Source organism: Oncorhynchus keta, chromosome 19 (genome assembly GCF_023373465.1).
Source record: "Oncorhynchus keta strain PuntledgeMale-10-30-2019 chromosome 19, Oket_V2, whole genome shotgun sequence".
Classification (NCBI taxonomy): Eukaryota; Metazoa; Chordata; class Actinopteri; order Salmoniformes; family Salmonidae; genus Oncorhynchus; species Oncorhynchus keta.
In genome coordinates this window covers 37,960,503-37,978,598 of record NC_068439.1, presented here as the reverse complement: position 1 = coordinate 37,978,598, position 18,096 = coordinate 37,960,503, and the positions used below count along the sequence as shown (strand labels likewise).

General features: G+C 40.7%; 3 protein-coding genes across 5 annotated transcripts in view; 2 read left to right on the top strand and 1 right to left on the bottom strand.

The window, feature by feature from the left end:
* The window catches only part of LOC118398226 (voltage-dependent calcium channel gamma-6 subunit-like), a 51,818-nt gene extending 51,614 nt beyond the window's left edge, over window positions 1–204 (bottom strand). For both annotated transcript variants that reach the window (XM_035793366.2, XM_035793367.2), the window contains exon 1: window positions 5–204. The gene's annotated coding sequence lies outside the window, so the exon portion shown is untranslated. The remainder of the gene's footprint in view (window positions 1–4) is intronic.
* A 2,354-nt stretch (window positions 205–2,558) lies between these two features.
* On the top strand, window positions 2,559–5,168 carry LOC118397755 (lactose-binding lectin l-2-like). Its single transcript, XM_035792642.2, has 6 exons — window positions 2,559–2,706; window positions 2,879–2,969; window positions 3,161–3,267; window positions 3,698–3,849; window positions 4,337–4,454; window positions 4,846–5,168. The coding sequence occupies exons 1-6, from the start codon at window positions 2,646–2,648 to the stop codon at window positions 5,007–5,009; spliced, it is 693 nt and encodes a 230-aa protein (XP_035648535.1). The 5' UTR covers window positions 2,559–2,645; the 3' UTR covers window positions 5,010–5,168.
* A 9,993-nt stretch (window positions 5,169–15,161) lies between these two features.
* Window positions 15,162–18,082, top strand: LOC118398224 (cytochrome c oxidase subunit 6B1-like). 2 transcript variants are annotated; one of them, XM_035793362.1, is made up of 4 exons: window positions 15,162–15,278; window positions 16,517–16,638; window positions 17,539–17,639; window positions 17,898–18,082. In XM_035793362.1, exons 2-4 carry the CDS (start codon window positions 16,533–16,535, stop codon window positions 17,949–17,951), a joined length of 261 nt encoding a protein of 86 aa, XP_035649255.1. In that variant the 5' UTR covers window positions 15,162–15,278; window positions 16,517–16,532; the 3' UTR covers window positions 17,952–18,082. The 2 variants fall into 2 exon arrangements, with proteins under 2 accessions (XP_035649255.1, XP_035649254.1); XM_035793361.2 differs by having other exon boundaries at window positions 15,175–15,250.
* The last annotated feature ends 14 nt before the right edge of the window (window positions 18,083–18,096 follow it).

The window sequence follows — 18,096 nt, the reverse complement described above, 5'->3', positions numbered from 1 at the left end:
TTACCCCCATTTCAGTGTATTAAGTTCGGACTGTCTATCGTCTCATTGTTTCACATGAACACGGATCGTAAAAGCACAGAACAATGAGACGGATATTTCACGGGATGGATAACTGCGAAGCATCCGGTTGCTGTTTCCACTCACGACCAGATATGGTGATGAGAGGAAGCCCAGTGGCTGGCATTGGGAGAAGATGGAGCCAGATGGATTTTGGCTGACATTTTGCAAATTCTTTCCTTGATGAAACATTTGAACTCGATACAGTTTTCTGTAATCTGTAACAAACAGAGTGGACAACGTCTTGTAAACTTTACCCTTTGCCAAAGTTTCAAAAAAACTGCATTATTTAGAAGGAGTGCAAGGGCGAATTGAGTTATTGCACACTTCACAAAGTAGACGTTCCCTAATGTAAATATGCAAATAAATACTAGAATTCGCCAATAGGATCTCGCTAGCTAGTGCTTGGTTCTGCCCATATTCTTGCTTGGTTCTGCCCACTATGATTCATTTGCTCCCATTGAAAATAAAAGGCTCTGGTCTATCTTGGGCTAGTTATAAAAAATCTTTGGTAAAAGGGTCTGTTGTTGCCATGGTGATAGTACAGACCTTGGCTGGACATAGCCCCCTGTTGCTAATAATCATTACAACTATTACAGTATGTTAGTAAATATTTGTTAATGCACCTTTGTGAGAGGACATAGTGGTATGGATTGTTTTATAAGAGTTAATAATGCCAAGATGAGCATTAAAAAAAACATGCTCCAGTTTATTTTCCTGATAGTGGGCTAAATGTATGTAATGTTTCCCAACATTTTGTGTGTATGTTTCTAATTCATTACATTTAAAAAAAGATGATTGATTAATGAATGCTAATACAATTGGATAAAATGCAGTTTAAACATAGTGTTGAATTCAGTTTCACCATCAGAATCTACGTTGCTTCCATAAAGTTTGTATAATCTCGCCTTTGGTATACATTTTATCTGTATATAAAGAAATTCTCAATAGCTTAGTTTTTCTTGTCTGTAAATATTGAACAACCTTTTATTTATTCATGTCTGTGTATTTGTTCAAAAAGTCCCTTTCCTGTGTATGTAAGCCAAAACTATAAGATGAATCGTAAAACGTAAACAAGAAATAAATGGACTAACTCTGGTAAATATTATTGCATATTTCATGAACGGGTATTTCGTGTATTTTCTTTCATTGGTGGTCAGTCTTATGAAGACGAATAATATTTGTTAAAAAACTGTGATTAGTAGAATCGGATGTGCTACTGCTTGGATAGAGCAAAAGCTTGCACCCACACCAGCCATCACAGGGTAAAAAAAAATCCCAACATGTAGCATACTGTGAAGGGCAGCTACTGCTATATATTGCTTACACTTATCCAGTCCCTTTACAGATCTGTGAACACCAAAGGGGTAATGGGTGGGAGCTACACACGAAGGAAACAGCAGCATGACTCATGATTAGAATTCTTCAGTGGGTCCAACTTGTTTGCCACAAGAGGGTGTTAGTTGCCTTTGGAGGGTGTTCTGTATGTTCAGGAGCCTACATCGTCATGACGGCATAAAGACCCAACACAAGTCAGAGTCAGAATGCTGCGGCTTTGTTTTGTATGCTTTTAAAGCAGCAATCGGCAGTTGAAATCACATATCATCTAACAAAGTATGATACGAAAATAAATGTACTTTTGGCAAAGCTTGGGCATGATATCGGCTAGTTTTGAAATATGCAACAGCAATAGCAATGCTACAGGACCTAATCTAGAGCTGTAGCCTGTATTGAGTCACAATAGTAACTTAGCCTCGGATCTGTGCACTATGTTTTTGTTGAATAGCACTTTCAAACCCCCCAGGAATTGTGTATGCCTTGATTTTTGCCTGTGTTGAGAACAGAGATGATAAGAGTGCAGGGGGTGCGTGCAGTTGGAAGAATTCAGATCCTGTTGCTGCCGGTCTTAAATGACTGGGGATTCTCATTTGCCAAAACAAGACTCTCACACAGCCTAGAAATGGGTCCGCTTCAGAGCTAAACATAGCACATAAATCGCGTCGGTTGAAGCAGATATTACTATGGATTATTGAGGAGAAGGGGAATGTCTGGCAACACTGTAGGTGTCAAAGTATAGATAAGCAATGCATTTTAAAACAATAGTAGTTATCTAAGCACGGAGGCCATTTGAATAGAAGTCTTGGGGCTGTACATTGCGTTCCGTTATGACCTAGATACTGTTTGCTGGGTGCCATATTGAATTGGTCTGACCAAGACAACACTTACAGACTAGGGCCAGGTTTCGTAAAAAACATCTTAAGGCTACGCTCATCTTTAGAACCATAGGATCCTGAAATGCTTTTGGGTAACCGGGCCCTGGGAAACCATGCATATTCTAAACAGAAATGTCACCACAAGCTACATAAAGTTGTCCACAAACAACACAATTGAATAAGGGTATTTGGTCATAATCAAAACTTCTCTAGCCTGACAGGTTTTGCTATCAAATGTACTTTGCATGAAGCTAAGGGTGACATACTGTCTCAAAGCTCATTTGTGAATTGGAACTCATGAGAGCTGGATCTATTTTCAGCCTCCAGCAGTCTCCCACTGCTCTGGGGGAATGGGAGTCATAAGACCAGGAGGGAATGGGGGCGTCTGAACCGGGCCAGCTACATCCTAAAAAGATGGAGGGGTCAACAGTGAGAGGTGATCCCATTATCATAAAATTATAGCACATTTTATCCAAAGAAATAAGATCAAGATCAAGTTCAGATTATTGCATGTTTGATGTCTAAAAAGCATAATGCTCTACTTTTTTAGTATGCATCATGTTTATACTGACATTACTGTATGTGGCTGAAATATTTCCCCCTCTCAGATTGGTGGCATACACAGTACAGACAGTTATCACATTACCTTGCCCTGCTGTTTTCTGCTGAGTGTGGCCACACTCCTACAGACCTTCTACTGTGAGTTTCATTAGCTCATATTTTTTTAATAAAAAGATTCAGGGGTCAGAAATAGGAGTCCACTGATTTACATTGTTATGGACGGTCAAGACTTGAGGTTTTAACCCTAACTTGACCTTTTAATTGGCTCTCTCTGCTACCTCATCCTCACTTTTTTTTTGTATCCATGGCAAACGGGTCGCGTGGGTCAGACTCAAAGACCTGACTCAGAAGCTGAACACCCTGAACAACTCCTACGTCCTCCTCTTCCACAAGTACCCAACACTCAACCTGTACAGTCCTGTCACCACCCCCAGTGGTGAGCACAGACATTTAGGTTGTTTTTATCTGGGGGGAAAAATACTCCAATCCAATAAAATGTTAAATATATGGACAGACAGAGAAAAGATGATGAAGGATAACCAGGATCAACTTAAAATTCCAAAATGGCTGACAATGACAAGAGTCGTGAAAATTGTGTAGCATCACACTAAGCCTATGCGCTAGGCCCGGCATCCTAATAACAGCATCTCTTTAGCTAGTATCAGATTAGTCGATGTAGACATGTACCACCATAAACAATCCCCGCTTGATGGTTTTAAGAGTATTTTTTATTGATATATTTAGGAAATATTGTATTTATACAGGTGATGATACAGAGATTGAAAAACCTATTTTACATAGGGAACCTGTTTCACCCCTGTTCACCATTACCCCTGAGTAACCTCTGGCGTAATCTTGTTTCACAGAGCGTGAGTGCAGGCCGTGCCCAGAGGGATGGGACTCTTTTGGGGAGAGATGCTGCCTCTACACCCAGGAGAGACAGAACTGGATCTCCGGCCAGTACCACTGCTTGTCTGTAGGGGGCAACCTTGCCATGGTGAAGAGTGAGGAGGAGCAAGTATGAGAGAGCCATGAACCCCATCACCCAATGATACCTGCATACGTTAAGGTTTCTTTGGAGGACTGCATTGTAGCCTATTTCTCAATTCTGTATTCATTTGCATCTCAAATGTGGGTCCCTTTTGAATCAAGAGATGATTTAGAACCTATATCATGACAAATCGAAATCCTCAAAAGGTCCGGAGCTTTGGAGGTAAATAGAGAACTGAGATTTACTGAGAATTACTTGGAAATATTAGAAATATATAGACTGCCCTATCACTCAAAGCTGTGATATTCCTTTTTTACAGTATACAGTGGACCTAACACAGACACGAACATAATCTATAAGGTCAGGTCATGAATGTTTAGACGCATTGCATTCACCGTGTAATACATCACATTTGACACCCTCAGTTAAAGTTAATAATAGATTTAGGAGTTCTACGAAAATGTGGGGCCGTGTCTATTCTGAGGCCTCCATCTGAGTGTTGCATTTTTCTCAGATCTTCCCGTGGAAGAGAGCCAAGGAGCTGAGCCAGGGAGACTCCTACTGGATCGGCCTGAAGAACGGTAACCCAGGCGGGGCTGGCACTGGGTGGACAACTCCCCGGTGGAAAAAGGGTAACTTATAGTTACAGAAGATTTGCCTCTGGAGGTAGTCTTGAGCTAAAAAAAAAAAAAAAAAAAAGGTCCCGTAAATGGACAGAAATATCGTCCAGAAATTGAGTTTGGATCTCAATTCTATCGTTTGGCGTGGTGTCTTGTAACGAGACTCGAGACTGCATTACTGTGATGTCATTACCTCAAATGACAGTATCAGATGAGGATACTTACTGTATGAGGTCCCTAGTTAAGGTCATGAAGAGAGCATATTTATTGCCACGTGTCCATTTCCTATAAGTACCGGATGCATTATTCTGCATTGATGGTTATTTGACAGAGTAACCAAATGTACATGGTCATTTTGTTTTAAAAAAAAAAGTCAAACTGATGGAGACTCCTACCTCTACAGGTTTTTGGGATATTTCTTGGTATCACGAGCCAGAGAAGGGGGACACCAGAGAGCTGTGTGCCCGGCTGTCGCAAGGAGACAGCCACAGGGCCGTTTGGTACGCCACCATGTGTAAGAACAGCCTGAAGACCATCTGTGAGAAGACCCAGGGCACCCTGCAGTGACATTCCCCTCCTCTCCTCTTCTGACATAGTGTGAGGTTAGGGTAGCCACAGTCAGTGCAGTATGATTGCATGAAAAATCCAATGTGTCTTTTGTGGGCCTAATTGGTAATTGTGCATTGTATCTACAACTGAAAATAAAGTTGCCGTAAAATTGCTAGCCTACAACCATTTTGGGACATTTCAATTAATTATATAAACCCATTGATTCTTGGGACCCTGATTTTTTTTCATTTTTTTGTTGTGTTACAATCTGAATTTAAAATGGATTAAACTGAGATTCTTTGGTCACTGAAATGTCTTCAGTCAATAAGTATTCAACCGCTTTCTTACAGCAAGCCTAAGCAAGTTCAGGAGTAAACATTTGCTTAACAAGTCCCATAATAAGTTGCATGGACTCACTCTGTGTGCAATAATAGTGTTTATCATGATTTTTGAATGACTACCTCATCTCTGTACCCCACACACACACAATTATCTGTAAGGTCCTTCAGACGAGCAGAGAATTTCAAACACAGTGTCAACCACAAAGACCAGGGATGTCTTCCAATGCCTCGCAAAGAAGGGCACCTATTGGAAGTAGCAGTGTGTGGGTAAAATCACCGGAGGAAGAAAGAAAAATAGAACAAAATGCCATATTACAACCTGTGTGTTGTGATAATTGCGTTGTTTGCTCTATAACCTGTTAGTTCATGTGCCGTGACACCATGATTTATAGGCCTAAGGAGGACAATAAGAAGACACAGTGGCAGAATAAATTCCACCATACACTTGTTTCATTACAAAATCGGAGAGCAAAATCTATCCGGTGAAGTCAACAAAACATTTAGCATTTATTTTAATTTTCTTTAACTAGGCAAGTCAGTAAAGAACTAATTCTTATTTTCAATGACAGCCTAGGAACAGTGGGTTAACTGCCTGTTCAGGGGCAGAACGACAGATTTGTACCTTGTCAGCTCGGGGGTTCGAACTTGCAACCTTCCGGTTATTAGTCCAACGCTCTAACCACTAAGCTACCCTGCCGCCCCATGGTCAAGCAAGGTAATGGTTCTGAAAATTTCAGACTACTAAACTACGATTCATTTAGAACCACGGAGAGTTACCAGAAGTCGCAAAAAAACACAGAGATACCTCCACTATTCCAGCACCATTTCAACATAATCTAATCACCTATGCTTAGTCTAATATAGTGACAACTAAAAGATACCAAAAACTATTTAATCCAATCAATGTAAACTAAAAACAATGTGGATGTCCATGGAAATGATTTGTGTGTGTGTGCGTACCCGTGCAAGTAGAGAAAACATTTGACTCACCCTACTTGTAGAGAAATGCAACTGCCATACTCCTCTTTCATGTTGCCTACATGGTCTATGACTCTGTCACACAGTTGTCCTACGCTACCTGGCTAAAATACTTGCTCGCTAGCCTATGGACAACGAAACGACAGGCCAGCTAGTTAACATTAGCATACTACATCTAGTTACAGTTGAAGTCGGGAGTTTACATACACTTAGGTTGGAGTCATTAAAACTAGTTTTTCAACCACTCCACACATTTCTTGTTAACAAACTATAGTTTTGGCAAGTCGGTTAGGACATCTACTTTGTGCGTGACACAAGTAATTTTCCCAACAGTTGTGTCCAACAATTGTTTACAGCCAGGTTATGTCACTTATAATTCACTGTAACTGTAAGTTTACATACACAAAGTTGACTGTGCCTTTAAACAGCTTGGAAAATTCCAGAAAATTATGTCATGGCTTTAGAAGCTTCTGATAGGCTAATTGACAACATTTGAGTCAATTTGAGGTGTACATGTGGATGTATTTCAAGGCCTACCTAACTCAGTGCCTCTTTGCATGACATCATGGGAAAATCAAAAGAAATCAGCCAAGACCTCCACAAGACTGGGAGCAATTTCCAAACGCCTGAAGGTACCACGTTAATTTGTACAAACAATAGTACGCGAGTATAAACACCATGGGACCACGCAGTCATCATACCGCTCAAGAAGGAGTAGTGTTCTGTCTCCGAGAGATGAACGTACTTTGGTGCAAAAAGTGCAAATCAATTCCAGAACAACAGCAAAGGACCTGGTGAAGATGCTGGAGGAAACAGGTACAAAAGTATCTATATCCAGAGTAAAACGAGTACTATATCGACATAACCTGAAAGGCCCCTCAGCAAGGAAGAAGCCACTGCTCCAAAACAGCCATGAAAAAGCCAGACTACGGGTTGCAACTGCACATGGAGAAATGTCCTCTGATCTGATGAAACAAAAATAGAACTGTTTAGCCATAATGACCATCATTATGTTTGGAGGAAAAAGGGGGAAGCTTGCAAGCCGAAGAACACCATCCCAACCGTGAAGCATGGGAGTGGCAGCATCATGTTGTGGGGGTGCTTTGCTGCAGGAGGGACTGGTGCACTTCACAAAATAGATGGCATCATGAGGAAAGAAAATGATGTGGATATATTGAAGCAAACTCTCAAGACATCAGTCATGGACTTAAAGCTTGGTTGCAAATTGTTCTTCCAAATGGACAATGACCCCAAGCAAACTTCCAAAGTTGTGGCAAAATGGCTTAAGGACAACAAAGTCAAGGTATTGGAGTGGCCATCACAAAGCCCTGACCTCAATCCTATAGAAAATGTGTGGGTAGAACTGAAAAAGCGTGTGCGAGCAAGCATGCTTTCAGACCTGACTCAGTTACACCAGCTCTGTCAGGAGGAGTGGGTCACAATTTACCCAACTTATTGTGGGAAGCTTGTGGAAGTCACCCATTTTCTTAAAGTGATTCTAGCACTCTATAGTGAATTGTTAGACTTGCTATGAGACATGCTATAGGCGTATATCCTATACAAGTACTACTAACACTTAATAACACTGGTGGTTCATAGAAAGTAGAGCCCAACCTATATGTTTTCTTTGGGGTCCAACAACGATCCATATTTTTTGTGGGACAAAACTTACCAATACTGATATATTTGCCGATTTAGTTTTTACAGCAGGGAAATTAAAGTGACATTTTTCCACACCAAGTTCTCCTAAATTGCCACAAATGTTGATTTCTTACATTGTGGCAATGATAAAAATGAGAATGGGCCCTTGTGTTCAGATAAGCATGAGATTCACTTTTTTCCATCCCATTTATTGAATATTGGTTATCGGTGGAATCATCGTCCAGTATCAATATGTCGGTAAAAGGCTAATATCGTCCGATAATGTAGATGAAACTATGTACATCGGTTAGGCTCTCAAATCATTATTTATCTGCCCACTTGGAGAGATTAGAGGTAGCACAATATGACCGAAGTAAGCAACCCAGAATGGGCTTAAGTAGAAGAGATGTCTTTAAAACAAAACAAAATATGAATGTATTTGAGCATCCTTGAAAAAGATATGGAAATAAATTCCAACTGATATTCTAGTTTTCTCCACAAAGTTTGAATAACCAAGCACATGGACTAATAGTAAGGCATGCAAACATTTCCAATTGTAACTATTCATAATTTTCTCTCTTTCTCCAGGTCAGGAATTCCTACAGCTTCTATTCAACCTCACTGAGAGCCCCAGACCATTATTCCTCCTCCACCAAACTTTAAAGTTGGCTCTATGCATTGGGGCAAGTAGAGTTCTCCTGGCATCCAACAAACCCAGATTTGTTGGACTGCCAGATGGTGAAGCGTGATTCATCACTCCAGAGAACGTTGGTTCCAGAAGCAGTTTGGAACTCGGTAGTGGGTGTTGCAACCGAGGACAGACGATTTTTACGTGCTAAGCAGTTCAGCACTCGTCAGTCCCTTTCTGTGAGCATGTGCGGCCAACCACTTTGTGGCTGAGACGTTGTTGCTCCTAGACGTTTCTACTTCACAATAACAGCACTTATAGTTGACCAGGGCAGCTCTAGTAGAGCAGAAATTAGACAACCCGACTTGTTGGAAAGGTGGCATCCTATGACGGTGCCACGTTTAAAGTCACTGAGCTCTTGAGCAAGGCCATTCTACAGGCAGTGTTTGTCTATGGAGATTGCATGGCAGTGTACTCAAATGTTATATACCTATCAGCAACGGTGTGGCTGAAACAGCCAAATCCACTCATTTGAAGGGGTATCCACATACATTTGCTTACAGAGCATTCGGAAAGTATTCAGACCCCTTCACTTTTTCCACATTGTTACGTTACAGCCTTATTCAAAAATGTATTAAATAGTTGTTTTCCCTCATCAATCTACACACAATACCCCATAATGACAAAGAAAAAACAGATGTGTTGTAAAAATGTATTCAAAATAGATTTTAAAAATATAACATTTACATCAGTATTCAGACACTTTACTTAGTACTTTGTTGAAGCACATTTATTTTCAGGTCTCTCCAGAGATGTTCCATTGGGTTCAAGAACGGGCTCTGGCTGGGCCACTCAAGGACATTCAGAGACTTATCCCGAAGCCACTCCTGTGTTGTCTTGGCGGTGTGCTTAGGGTCATTGTCCTTTTGGAAGGTATAACCTTCGCCCCAGTCTGAGGTCCTGAGCACTCTGGAGCAGGTTTTCATCAAGGATCTCTCTGTACTTTGCTCCACTCATATTTCCCTCAATCCTGACCAGAGTTAAGTCTTGACTTCATCAGACCAGAGGATCTTGTTTCTCATGTTCTGAGAATCCTTCAGGTAACTTTGGGGAAACTCCAAGCGGGCTGTCATGTGCATTTTACTGAGGAGTGGCTTCCATCAGGCCACTCTACCATAGAGGCCTGATTGGAACTCTGGAGCTCTGTCAGAGTGACCATCGGGTTCTTGTTCACCTCCCTCGCCAAGGCCCAAATTGCTCAGTTTGGTCAGGCAGCCACCTCTAGGAAGATTCCTGGTGTTTCCAAACTTCTACCATTTAAGAATGATGGACACCACTGTGTTCTTGGGGTCCTTCAATTCTGTAGAAATGTTTGGTACCCTTCCCCAGATCTGTGCCTCAACACAATCCAGTCCAGGAGCTCTAGAGACAATTCCATCAAAATCATGGCTTGGTTTTTGCTCTGACATGCACTGTCAACTGTGGGACCTTATATAGACAGGTGTGTGCCTTTCCAAATCATGTCCAATCAATTGAATTGACCACAGGTGGTCTCCAATCAAGTTGTGGAAACATCTTAAGGATGATCAATGGAAACAGGATGCACCTGAGCTCAATTTCGAGTCTCATAGCAAAGGATCTGAATTATTCTGTAAATAAGGTCTGTTTTTGTTTTAAACATTTCTAAAAACCTGTTTTTCACTTTGACATTACTGGGTATTGTGTGTAGATTGATGAGGAAAATGTTTTATTTAATCAATTTTAGAATAAGGCTGTAACGTAACAAAGTGTGGAAAAAGTGAAGTGGTCTGAACACTTTCCGAAGGCACTGTTTAGTGTATATTCAGCCTCTTGCGAATTGAAGGAAATTAATTAAACACAGAGACGAAAGATACATAATTTTGTTTATTTTTTAATTGGTAGCTTTTTGGGGGAATCCTGGCTTCCCTTTGCAACCATGAATACACGCCACTGCCTATTGGTAGATTAAAAAAATATATTTAAAAAAGCAGACAATGAATATCCCTTTGAGCATGGTTTAGTTATTAATTACACTTTGGATTTTATATCAATACACCCAGTCACTACAAAGATACAGAGAGGAAAGAAACTGCTTAGGGGTTTCACCATGAGGTGACTTTAAAACAGTTACAGAGTTTAATGGCTGGGATAGGAGAAAACTCAGGATGGATCAACAACATTGTAGTTACTCCACAATTACTAACCTAATTCAAAAGAAGGAGGCCTGCACAGAATATTCCAAAACATGCATCCTGTTTGCAACAAGGCACTAAAGTAATACCGCAGGAAATGTGGCAAAGCAATTGACTTTTTGACTTTTCCTGAATACAAAGTGTTATGTTTGGGGAAAATCCAATACAATAATATTACCGAGTAACACTCTCCATATTTTAAAGCATAGTGGTGGTTGCATCATGTTATGTGTATGTTTGTAATTGTTCATCAACGTAATGGAGCTAAGCACAGGTAAAATCCTAGAAGAAAACCTGGTTGAGTCTGCTTTCCACCAGACACTGGGAGATGAATTCAGCTTTCAGCAGGACAATAACCTACAACACAAGGCCAAATCTACACTGGAGTTGCTTACCAAGAGGACAGTGAATGTTCCCGAGTGGCCGAGTTACAGTTTTGAATTAAATCTGCTTGAATATCTATGGCAAGACTTGAAAATGGTTGTCTAGCAATGATCAACAACCAATTTGTCAGAGCTTGAAGAATTTTGACAAGAACAATGGGCAAATATTGCACAATCCAGGTTTGCATAGCTCTTATCAATTTAGCCAGAATGACTCACAGCTGTAATCGCTGCCAAAGGTGATTGTAACATGTATTGACTCAGTGGTGTGAATAAATAAATGAGATATTTCTGTATTTCCTTTTCAATAAATGTGCACCAAAAAAAATTATGTTTTCACTTTGTCATTATGGGGTATTGTGTGTAGATAGGTGAGAGAAAAATTGATTTAATCCATTTGGAATTCAGACTATAACAGAACAAAATGTGGAATAAGTCAAGGGGTATGAATACTTTGTGAAGCCATTGTAACTTATGAATACCTCACGAGCTCAACTGTCATACCCCATCAGAACCCAAAATATAAGCTTGTTTTACTCCAAACAATGTAATTGTGAACAAACACTGAAGGCCTCAATACATGGTTAAAAGTTGAAAAATATCATTTTGATGTAATTGTATTTGACCTTTATTTCAACAGGGAGTCCCATTGAGACCAAGGTCTCTTTCACAATGGAGCCCTGCATTTTGCAATTTCACACATTTTACAAAATATAAAATACAAGGGAATGCAAAAATACAAAATGACATACACATTCAAGAAAAACAATCACATTCCTCAACAAATAAGTCCTCGATAAATATTTTGAATTGCATGAGAGGCATCTAGTCTAAAAAGCATCCAGTCTAAAAAGCAGCTTTTCTGTGTTGGAATGGTGTGGGTGTACCCCAACAACAGAATGGTGTGGGCGTATACCGGTCATTAAAAATATTCATGCAAGTAGACCGCTGATTTGAGATACAAGTTTGATGTGGGTTCAACTACATTATTTGGGTACGAGTTAACAGAATAGGAACTTTTAAAAGTGAGATTTTCACTGGACAGTTACTTTAACTTACTCATCAACATGCTTTTTAAAAGACAGCTTATGGTCTATCCAATTAGGTTAAGGTTAAGAAAAGGGTCAGGGTCAGAGAAAATGCTATCCTAACCTGCTAAGAAAAGTAACTTCCAGTCGTAGCTGTATCGAAGGGAGATTCCTTAAAAACATGCCACTTCGATTCTGATATGACCAGAAGTTACTTTTTAGTCGCAGGTTAGGAAAACTAATGCAGCAGGTCAGGAGATGTACGTTTCAAGTTTTATTAGCATGGTTAGGAGAATTAGGTTAAGGTTAGCGAAAATGCTCTCTAAACTGCTACGAAAAGTCACTTCCGGTCATAGCTTTAGGGAGTCCCGTATCGAAGTGGCCTGTTTTTAGGCATCATCACTAGCTACCACAGCCACAGTCATAAACCCCGCCCATTTCTACAATTAATCTTCTTGAGAAAAAAAGATGAAACCCGCACACTGTTCTTGCTAGTATCACTACTCTTTATCAAGCTCTGACGACGGACTTGAGGCCGATACGTAAAGCGTATTAAAGAGCAGTGTAGGGGTTTCTTCTTTTTCTCATCTTATTCAACTGTTACCTTGCACCTGCAACAAAGATAGCTCAGATGTGCGAGTGCCTTTTGAATGACAATTTTCTCTTCTTAAAATCTCATTTTAAACCTAACCCTAACCCAAAGGACGTCCACCCAATTTGACAAGCGTGGGAAGCATTGGAGCCAACATGGGCCATCATCCCTGTGGAAGCATTTGACACCTTGATGGATTGAGGCTGTTCTGAGGGCAAAAAAAGAGGGGGGGTGAAACTGAATATTAGAAAGTAATTCCTAACTTTTGGTATAGTCAGTGTATATTTTGTCTCCAATGTTAATTGAAAACATAAATACATTTGCACAATGAGCACTTGTTGTCTCTCAAATACACTGCTCAAAAAAATAAAGGGAACACTTAAACAACACAATGTAACTCCAAGTCAATCACACTTCTGTGAAATCAAACTGTCCACTTAGGAAGCAACACTGATTGACAATAAATTACACATGCTGTTGTGCAAATGGAATAGACAACAGGTGGAAATGATAGGCAATTAGCAAGACACCCCCAATAAAGGAGTGGTTCTGCAGGTGGGCACCACAGACCACTTCTCAGTTCCTATGCTTCCTGGCTGATGTTTTGGTCACTTTTGAATGCTGGCGGTGCTTTCACTCTATCGGTAGCATGAGACGGAGTCTACAACCCACACAAGTGGCTCAGGTAGTGCAGCTCATCCAGGATGGAACATCAAGGCGAGCTGTGGCAAGGTTTGCTGTGTCTGTCAGCGTAGTGTCCAGAGCATGGAGGCGCTACCAGGAGACAGGCCAGTACATCAGGAGACATGGAGGAGGCCGTAGGAGGGCAACAACCCAGCAGCAGGACCGCTATGTGCAAGGAGGAGCAGGAGGAGCACTGGCAGAGCCCTGCAAAATGACGTCCAGCAGGCCAAACATGTGCATGTGTCTGCTCAAACGGTCAGAAACAGACTCCATGAGGGTGGTATGAGGGCCCGACGTCCACAGGTGGGGGTTGCGCTTACAGCTCAACACCGTGCAGGACGTTTTTCATTTGCTAGAGAACACTAAAATTGGCAAATTCGCCACTGGCGCCCTGTGCTCTTCATAGATGAAAGCAGGTTCACACCGAGCACATGTGACAGATGTGACAGTCTGGAGACGCCGTGGAGAACATTCTGCTGCCTGCAACATCCTCCAGCATGACCGGTTTGGCGGTGGGTCAGTCATGGTGTGGGGTGGCATCCATGTGCTCGCCAGAGGTAGCCTGACTGCCATTAGGTACCGAGATGAGATCCTCAGACCCCTTGTGAGACCATATGCTGGTGCGGTTGGCCCTGGGTTCCTCCTAATGCAAGACAATGCTAGACCTCATGTGGCTGGAGTGTGTCAGCAGTTCCTGCAAGAGGAAGGCATTGATGGTATGGACTGGCCCGCCCGTTCCCCAGGCCTGAATCCAATTGAGCACATCTGGGACATCATGTCTCGCTCCATCCACTCCTGGACAGTCTGTTGCACCACAGATTGTCCAGGAGTTGGCGGATGCTTTTAGTCCAGGTCTGGGAGGAGATCCCTCAGGAGACCATCCGCCACCTCATCAGGAGCATGCCCAGACGTTGTAGGGAGGTCATACAGGCACGTGGAGGCCACACACACTACTGAGCCTCATTTTGACTTGTTTTAAGGACATTACATCAAAGTTGGATCAGCCTGTAGTGTGGTTTTCCACTTTAAATTTGACTGTGACTCCAAATCCAGACCTCGATGGGTTGATAAATTTGATTTCCATTGATCATTTTTGTGTGATTTTGTTGTCAGCACATTAAACTGTGTAAAGAAAAAAGTATTTAATAAGAATATTTCATTCGTTCAGATCTAGGATGTGTTATTTTAGTGTTCCCTTTATTTGTTTGAGCAGTGTACATCGTTACAGTTCAGTGGAGGCTGTTGGGAGGAACTATAAGAAGACAGGCTCGTTGTAATGGCTGGAACGGATTAAATTGAATGGACACATCAAACAAACTCGCGATTTTTTTGTGCCATATTAGCATTGACATGAAACCAGTCAAAACACCTCAAAACAAGGCATAGTATTAAGAACAATATGAAAATAGCTACATACGATTTCCAACATTGCATTTTCTTGTCGTTCGCTATCTGATCATCCAGAATCACGACAACACACTGGCTTCTGCCCCATTGAAGCGTCCCATCGTTTTCGTGACTTTCTCAATTTTTTTTCCAATGGTAAACGGCCGATCTTCATTTATTCACCATCTTTGATATCGTTTAGGTCTTGTTGAATTTTGTATATCATTATTATTATTATTTTTTTTTTTTTTTTACAGCAGGTGGCAGTAGTGGGCTGTCTTTGAATACTTAGAGAAGCCGCTTGTCTTGCAGGTGCACCACACTATGTTCCTTCTCCCATCATGCGTTGCGTTTTGACGCTCTTCTTCAGAGGACACCGCAAGAGGTCAGTTTATCAGACTTTTAGCGCAGAGGTAGGCCTTCTTTCTTAACTAATACAATATTGTTGTTCCATTAACTAAGATGTACGAGATTTTGAACAATCGATGTTGTGTCGTCATTAACAGTCATACAGAAGTGAATAATAGGTGTATGTGGCCGTTTGGCTTTGAGACAGCTAACTACTAACGTTAGCTAGCTACAGATTGCTGTAAGCACACCTGTGCTAGTCCAACTATATATATATGAGCTAGCGAACTAGTTTATTAAGAGTGAGACGGTTAACAATCTCGTTTTGCATGTTAAACTGATTTAGTCAAATTACTTGACTTTCCATTTACCTCTAGTTGGATAGGGGTGTCTAGTTAGCATAGCTAGTTTAGCTAGCTATACACATTATCTGCCAAGTAGCTTGCTAGTACTTTGACATTCACATTGCCAATGCACTAGTACCCAGCGCCAGCTAGCTACGTCGGACGTAGAAAAGCTGTAACGTTAGGTGGTTAGTTGTAACCTTACTCAGTGAATAGTTTGACGAGGGACGAATTCACTGAGGTTTGCAAGTGTTTTGGTTGATTGTCGTGGTTTGTTTGTATTGTTAAGATGTGTTGTGTTAAGATGTGTTGTGTCTATCGGCTGTGTCCTTGAAGTACAATTTTGCCGTTTTATTGATTCATTTAATTATCATGTTTGTTCTGAGCACCATTGTGAATGAGACCCTGGTCTAAATTGGGATACCCCTGAATAAATACAAGTGGGAAAAAATAAAATGTCTTGTGTGAACTGGCATTAGCGCAGTTATTGCAGGTATTGACTGATTAATCAGGCTGTGGTACACAATTAATTGTTGTATATACATACTGAGACATTTGTGGACAAAATCGTATAAATGTAATTTACAAGCCAGAATGTTGAATAAAATTACATTTTGAACCTTACCAGTTGTCTGCGTTTTGTCCTGAAGATTCTCAAATTTGAATATGTTCAAATGTAATTTAATTCTAGCTTGTAAGGAACATTTTACATGATTTTGTGCACATGTCTCAGGCTGTATATGCATATTAATTGTATATTACAGCCTGATTAATCACACTAGGACATGTCAATTGGGTCCATGTTTAAGGAAGTAGAATTGGACTATAAGCTGCTAGCCTGATTCTAATTGCAAGCATTCCAATGTGCTTTTAGTTTTAAGCAAGGTTGATAGAGTGATTATGGAAATTGGTTGAGATTTGTGTTATTCAATATTTTGATTAGTATGAATGTTTTGCAGATTGAAATCAGTCAAAATGTCTGACGTAATTGAAGAGAAGATCAAGAACTACAGAACGGCTCCTTTTGATGCCCGGTTCCCCAACACCAACCAGACCCGAAACTGCTTCCAGAATTATCTGGGTAATAACCACCACACTCTACCTATTTGTTTGCCATTCAGAGCTGCACACAGAGATGTTTAGGCCAGGCCTATATGGCTCTGGTGCTGTTGTCCTTTCAAACAATAGACCTTGTTCACACTGGATATTCAAATACTTTTATACATCTCTCAGGCATCTCATACATTCACCGGCAAAGTTATTTTCTATGCTAAACCAATGTATGCTTAAATAAGGGTTTTTGAAGAATTAATCCACTTCGTCTAGGGGTACTCTGTTGGTCGGTTTTGGACACGCTGTGAATAAGATCCGCAGCATTGATTATCATCGAAAACACCATGACATGGCTATCATTACATTCACTCAATATGTATTGTAGTTACAATGATAATAGTCCCCATGTTCTTTTGAGTCAGACCCACTGTGGGTGGTTGCCATGGCACTTGCTGATTTCAACTTGAGCTTTAACCAAAGCAGGTAATGCTAAAGCCAGGTTCATGTCCATTGCTGACAGTTCACTTGTTTAAATTGTTTCACTTCCTCGAATGGCTATTTTGCTGAGTTAATTCTGGTACCTGCATAAATGCTTAGTTAACTAACCCAAATGAACGGGCACCCGCTGTTTATTTTTTTCCCCTATTTGTGATTCATGTGTTATTTTTATTTAGGCAATTTGTTAATTTACAGTTATGTAGCCTAGTACAATGTGAACAAACTGACATTTACAACTGCCACTCACCATAATGAGAACTCACATAGTCAGATTGCTATTGACTACTATTGTTATTTGAATACTTGAACGATCCTTGTGTATTAAGTGTAGAATACTGGCACTTAATGGGCTAAATTTAATGAAAATATTAATTTGGTCAGTTCATATGCGTTTACGTTGTATTGCACATATTTCCCTTCTTTCGTCCAGACTTCCACAGATGTAACAAGGCTCTGTCAGACAAAGGCCAGGACGTGGCACCCTGTGACTGGTACCAGAGAGTCTACAAAAGCCTGTGTCCCTTGAGCTGGGTATGTGTCACTAGTTCAATGGTTCTCTCTGGACCATACTGCCCTACAGTAAGTGTTGAACACTCTAATGTATATGTACCCTTGAGACTTATATTTAAATCAGTGGTGCCAGTCATCAAGTAATGCAAGGTTAAAGGTGATGTGGCTGGTTAGTAGTTTCAAGACAAACTCCCCCTCTTCCTTTCTCAATTGTCATCTTTTATGTCATTTTGTTTTCTGTCATGGGACATTTACTGAGTTTCTCTCTCTCGCTCCAAGGTGGCAAAATGGGACGATCAGATTGAAGCTGGAAGTTTCCCTGGGAAAATCTAAATGGACACATGACTTCTTCCACTGATCTCGCGTCCTTTCCTCCGACTTCCCTTACGTACCTCTTAATGTCTCTGTCAAGCATTTTGATGTTTCTGTAAAAATGACTAATAAATATTTTAATGTTGTGGTGATATTTGGTCATGCT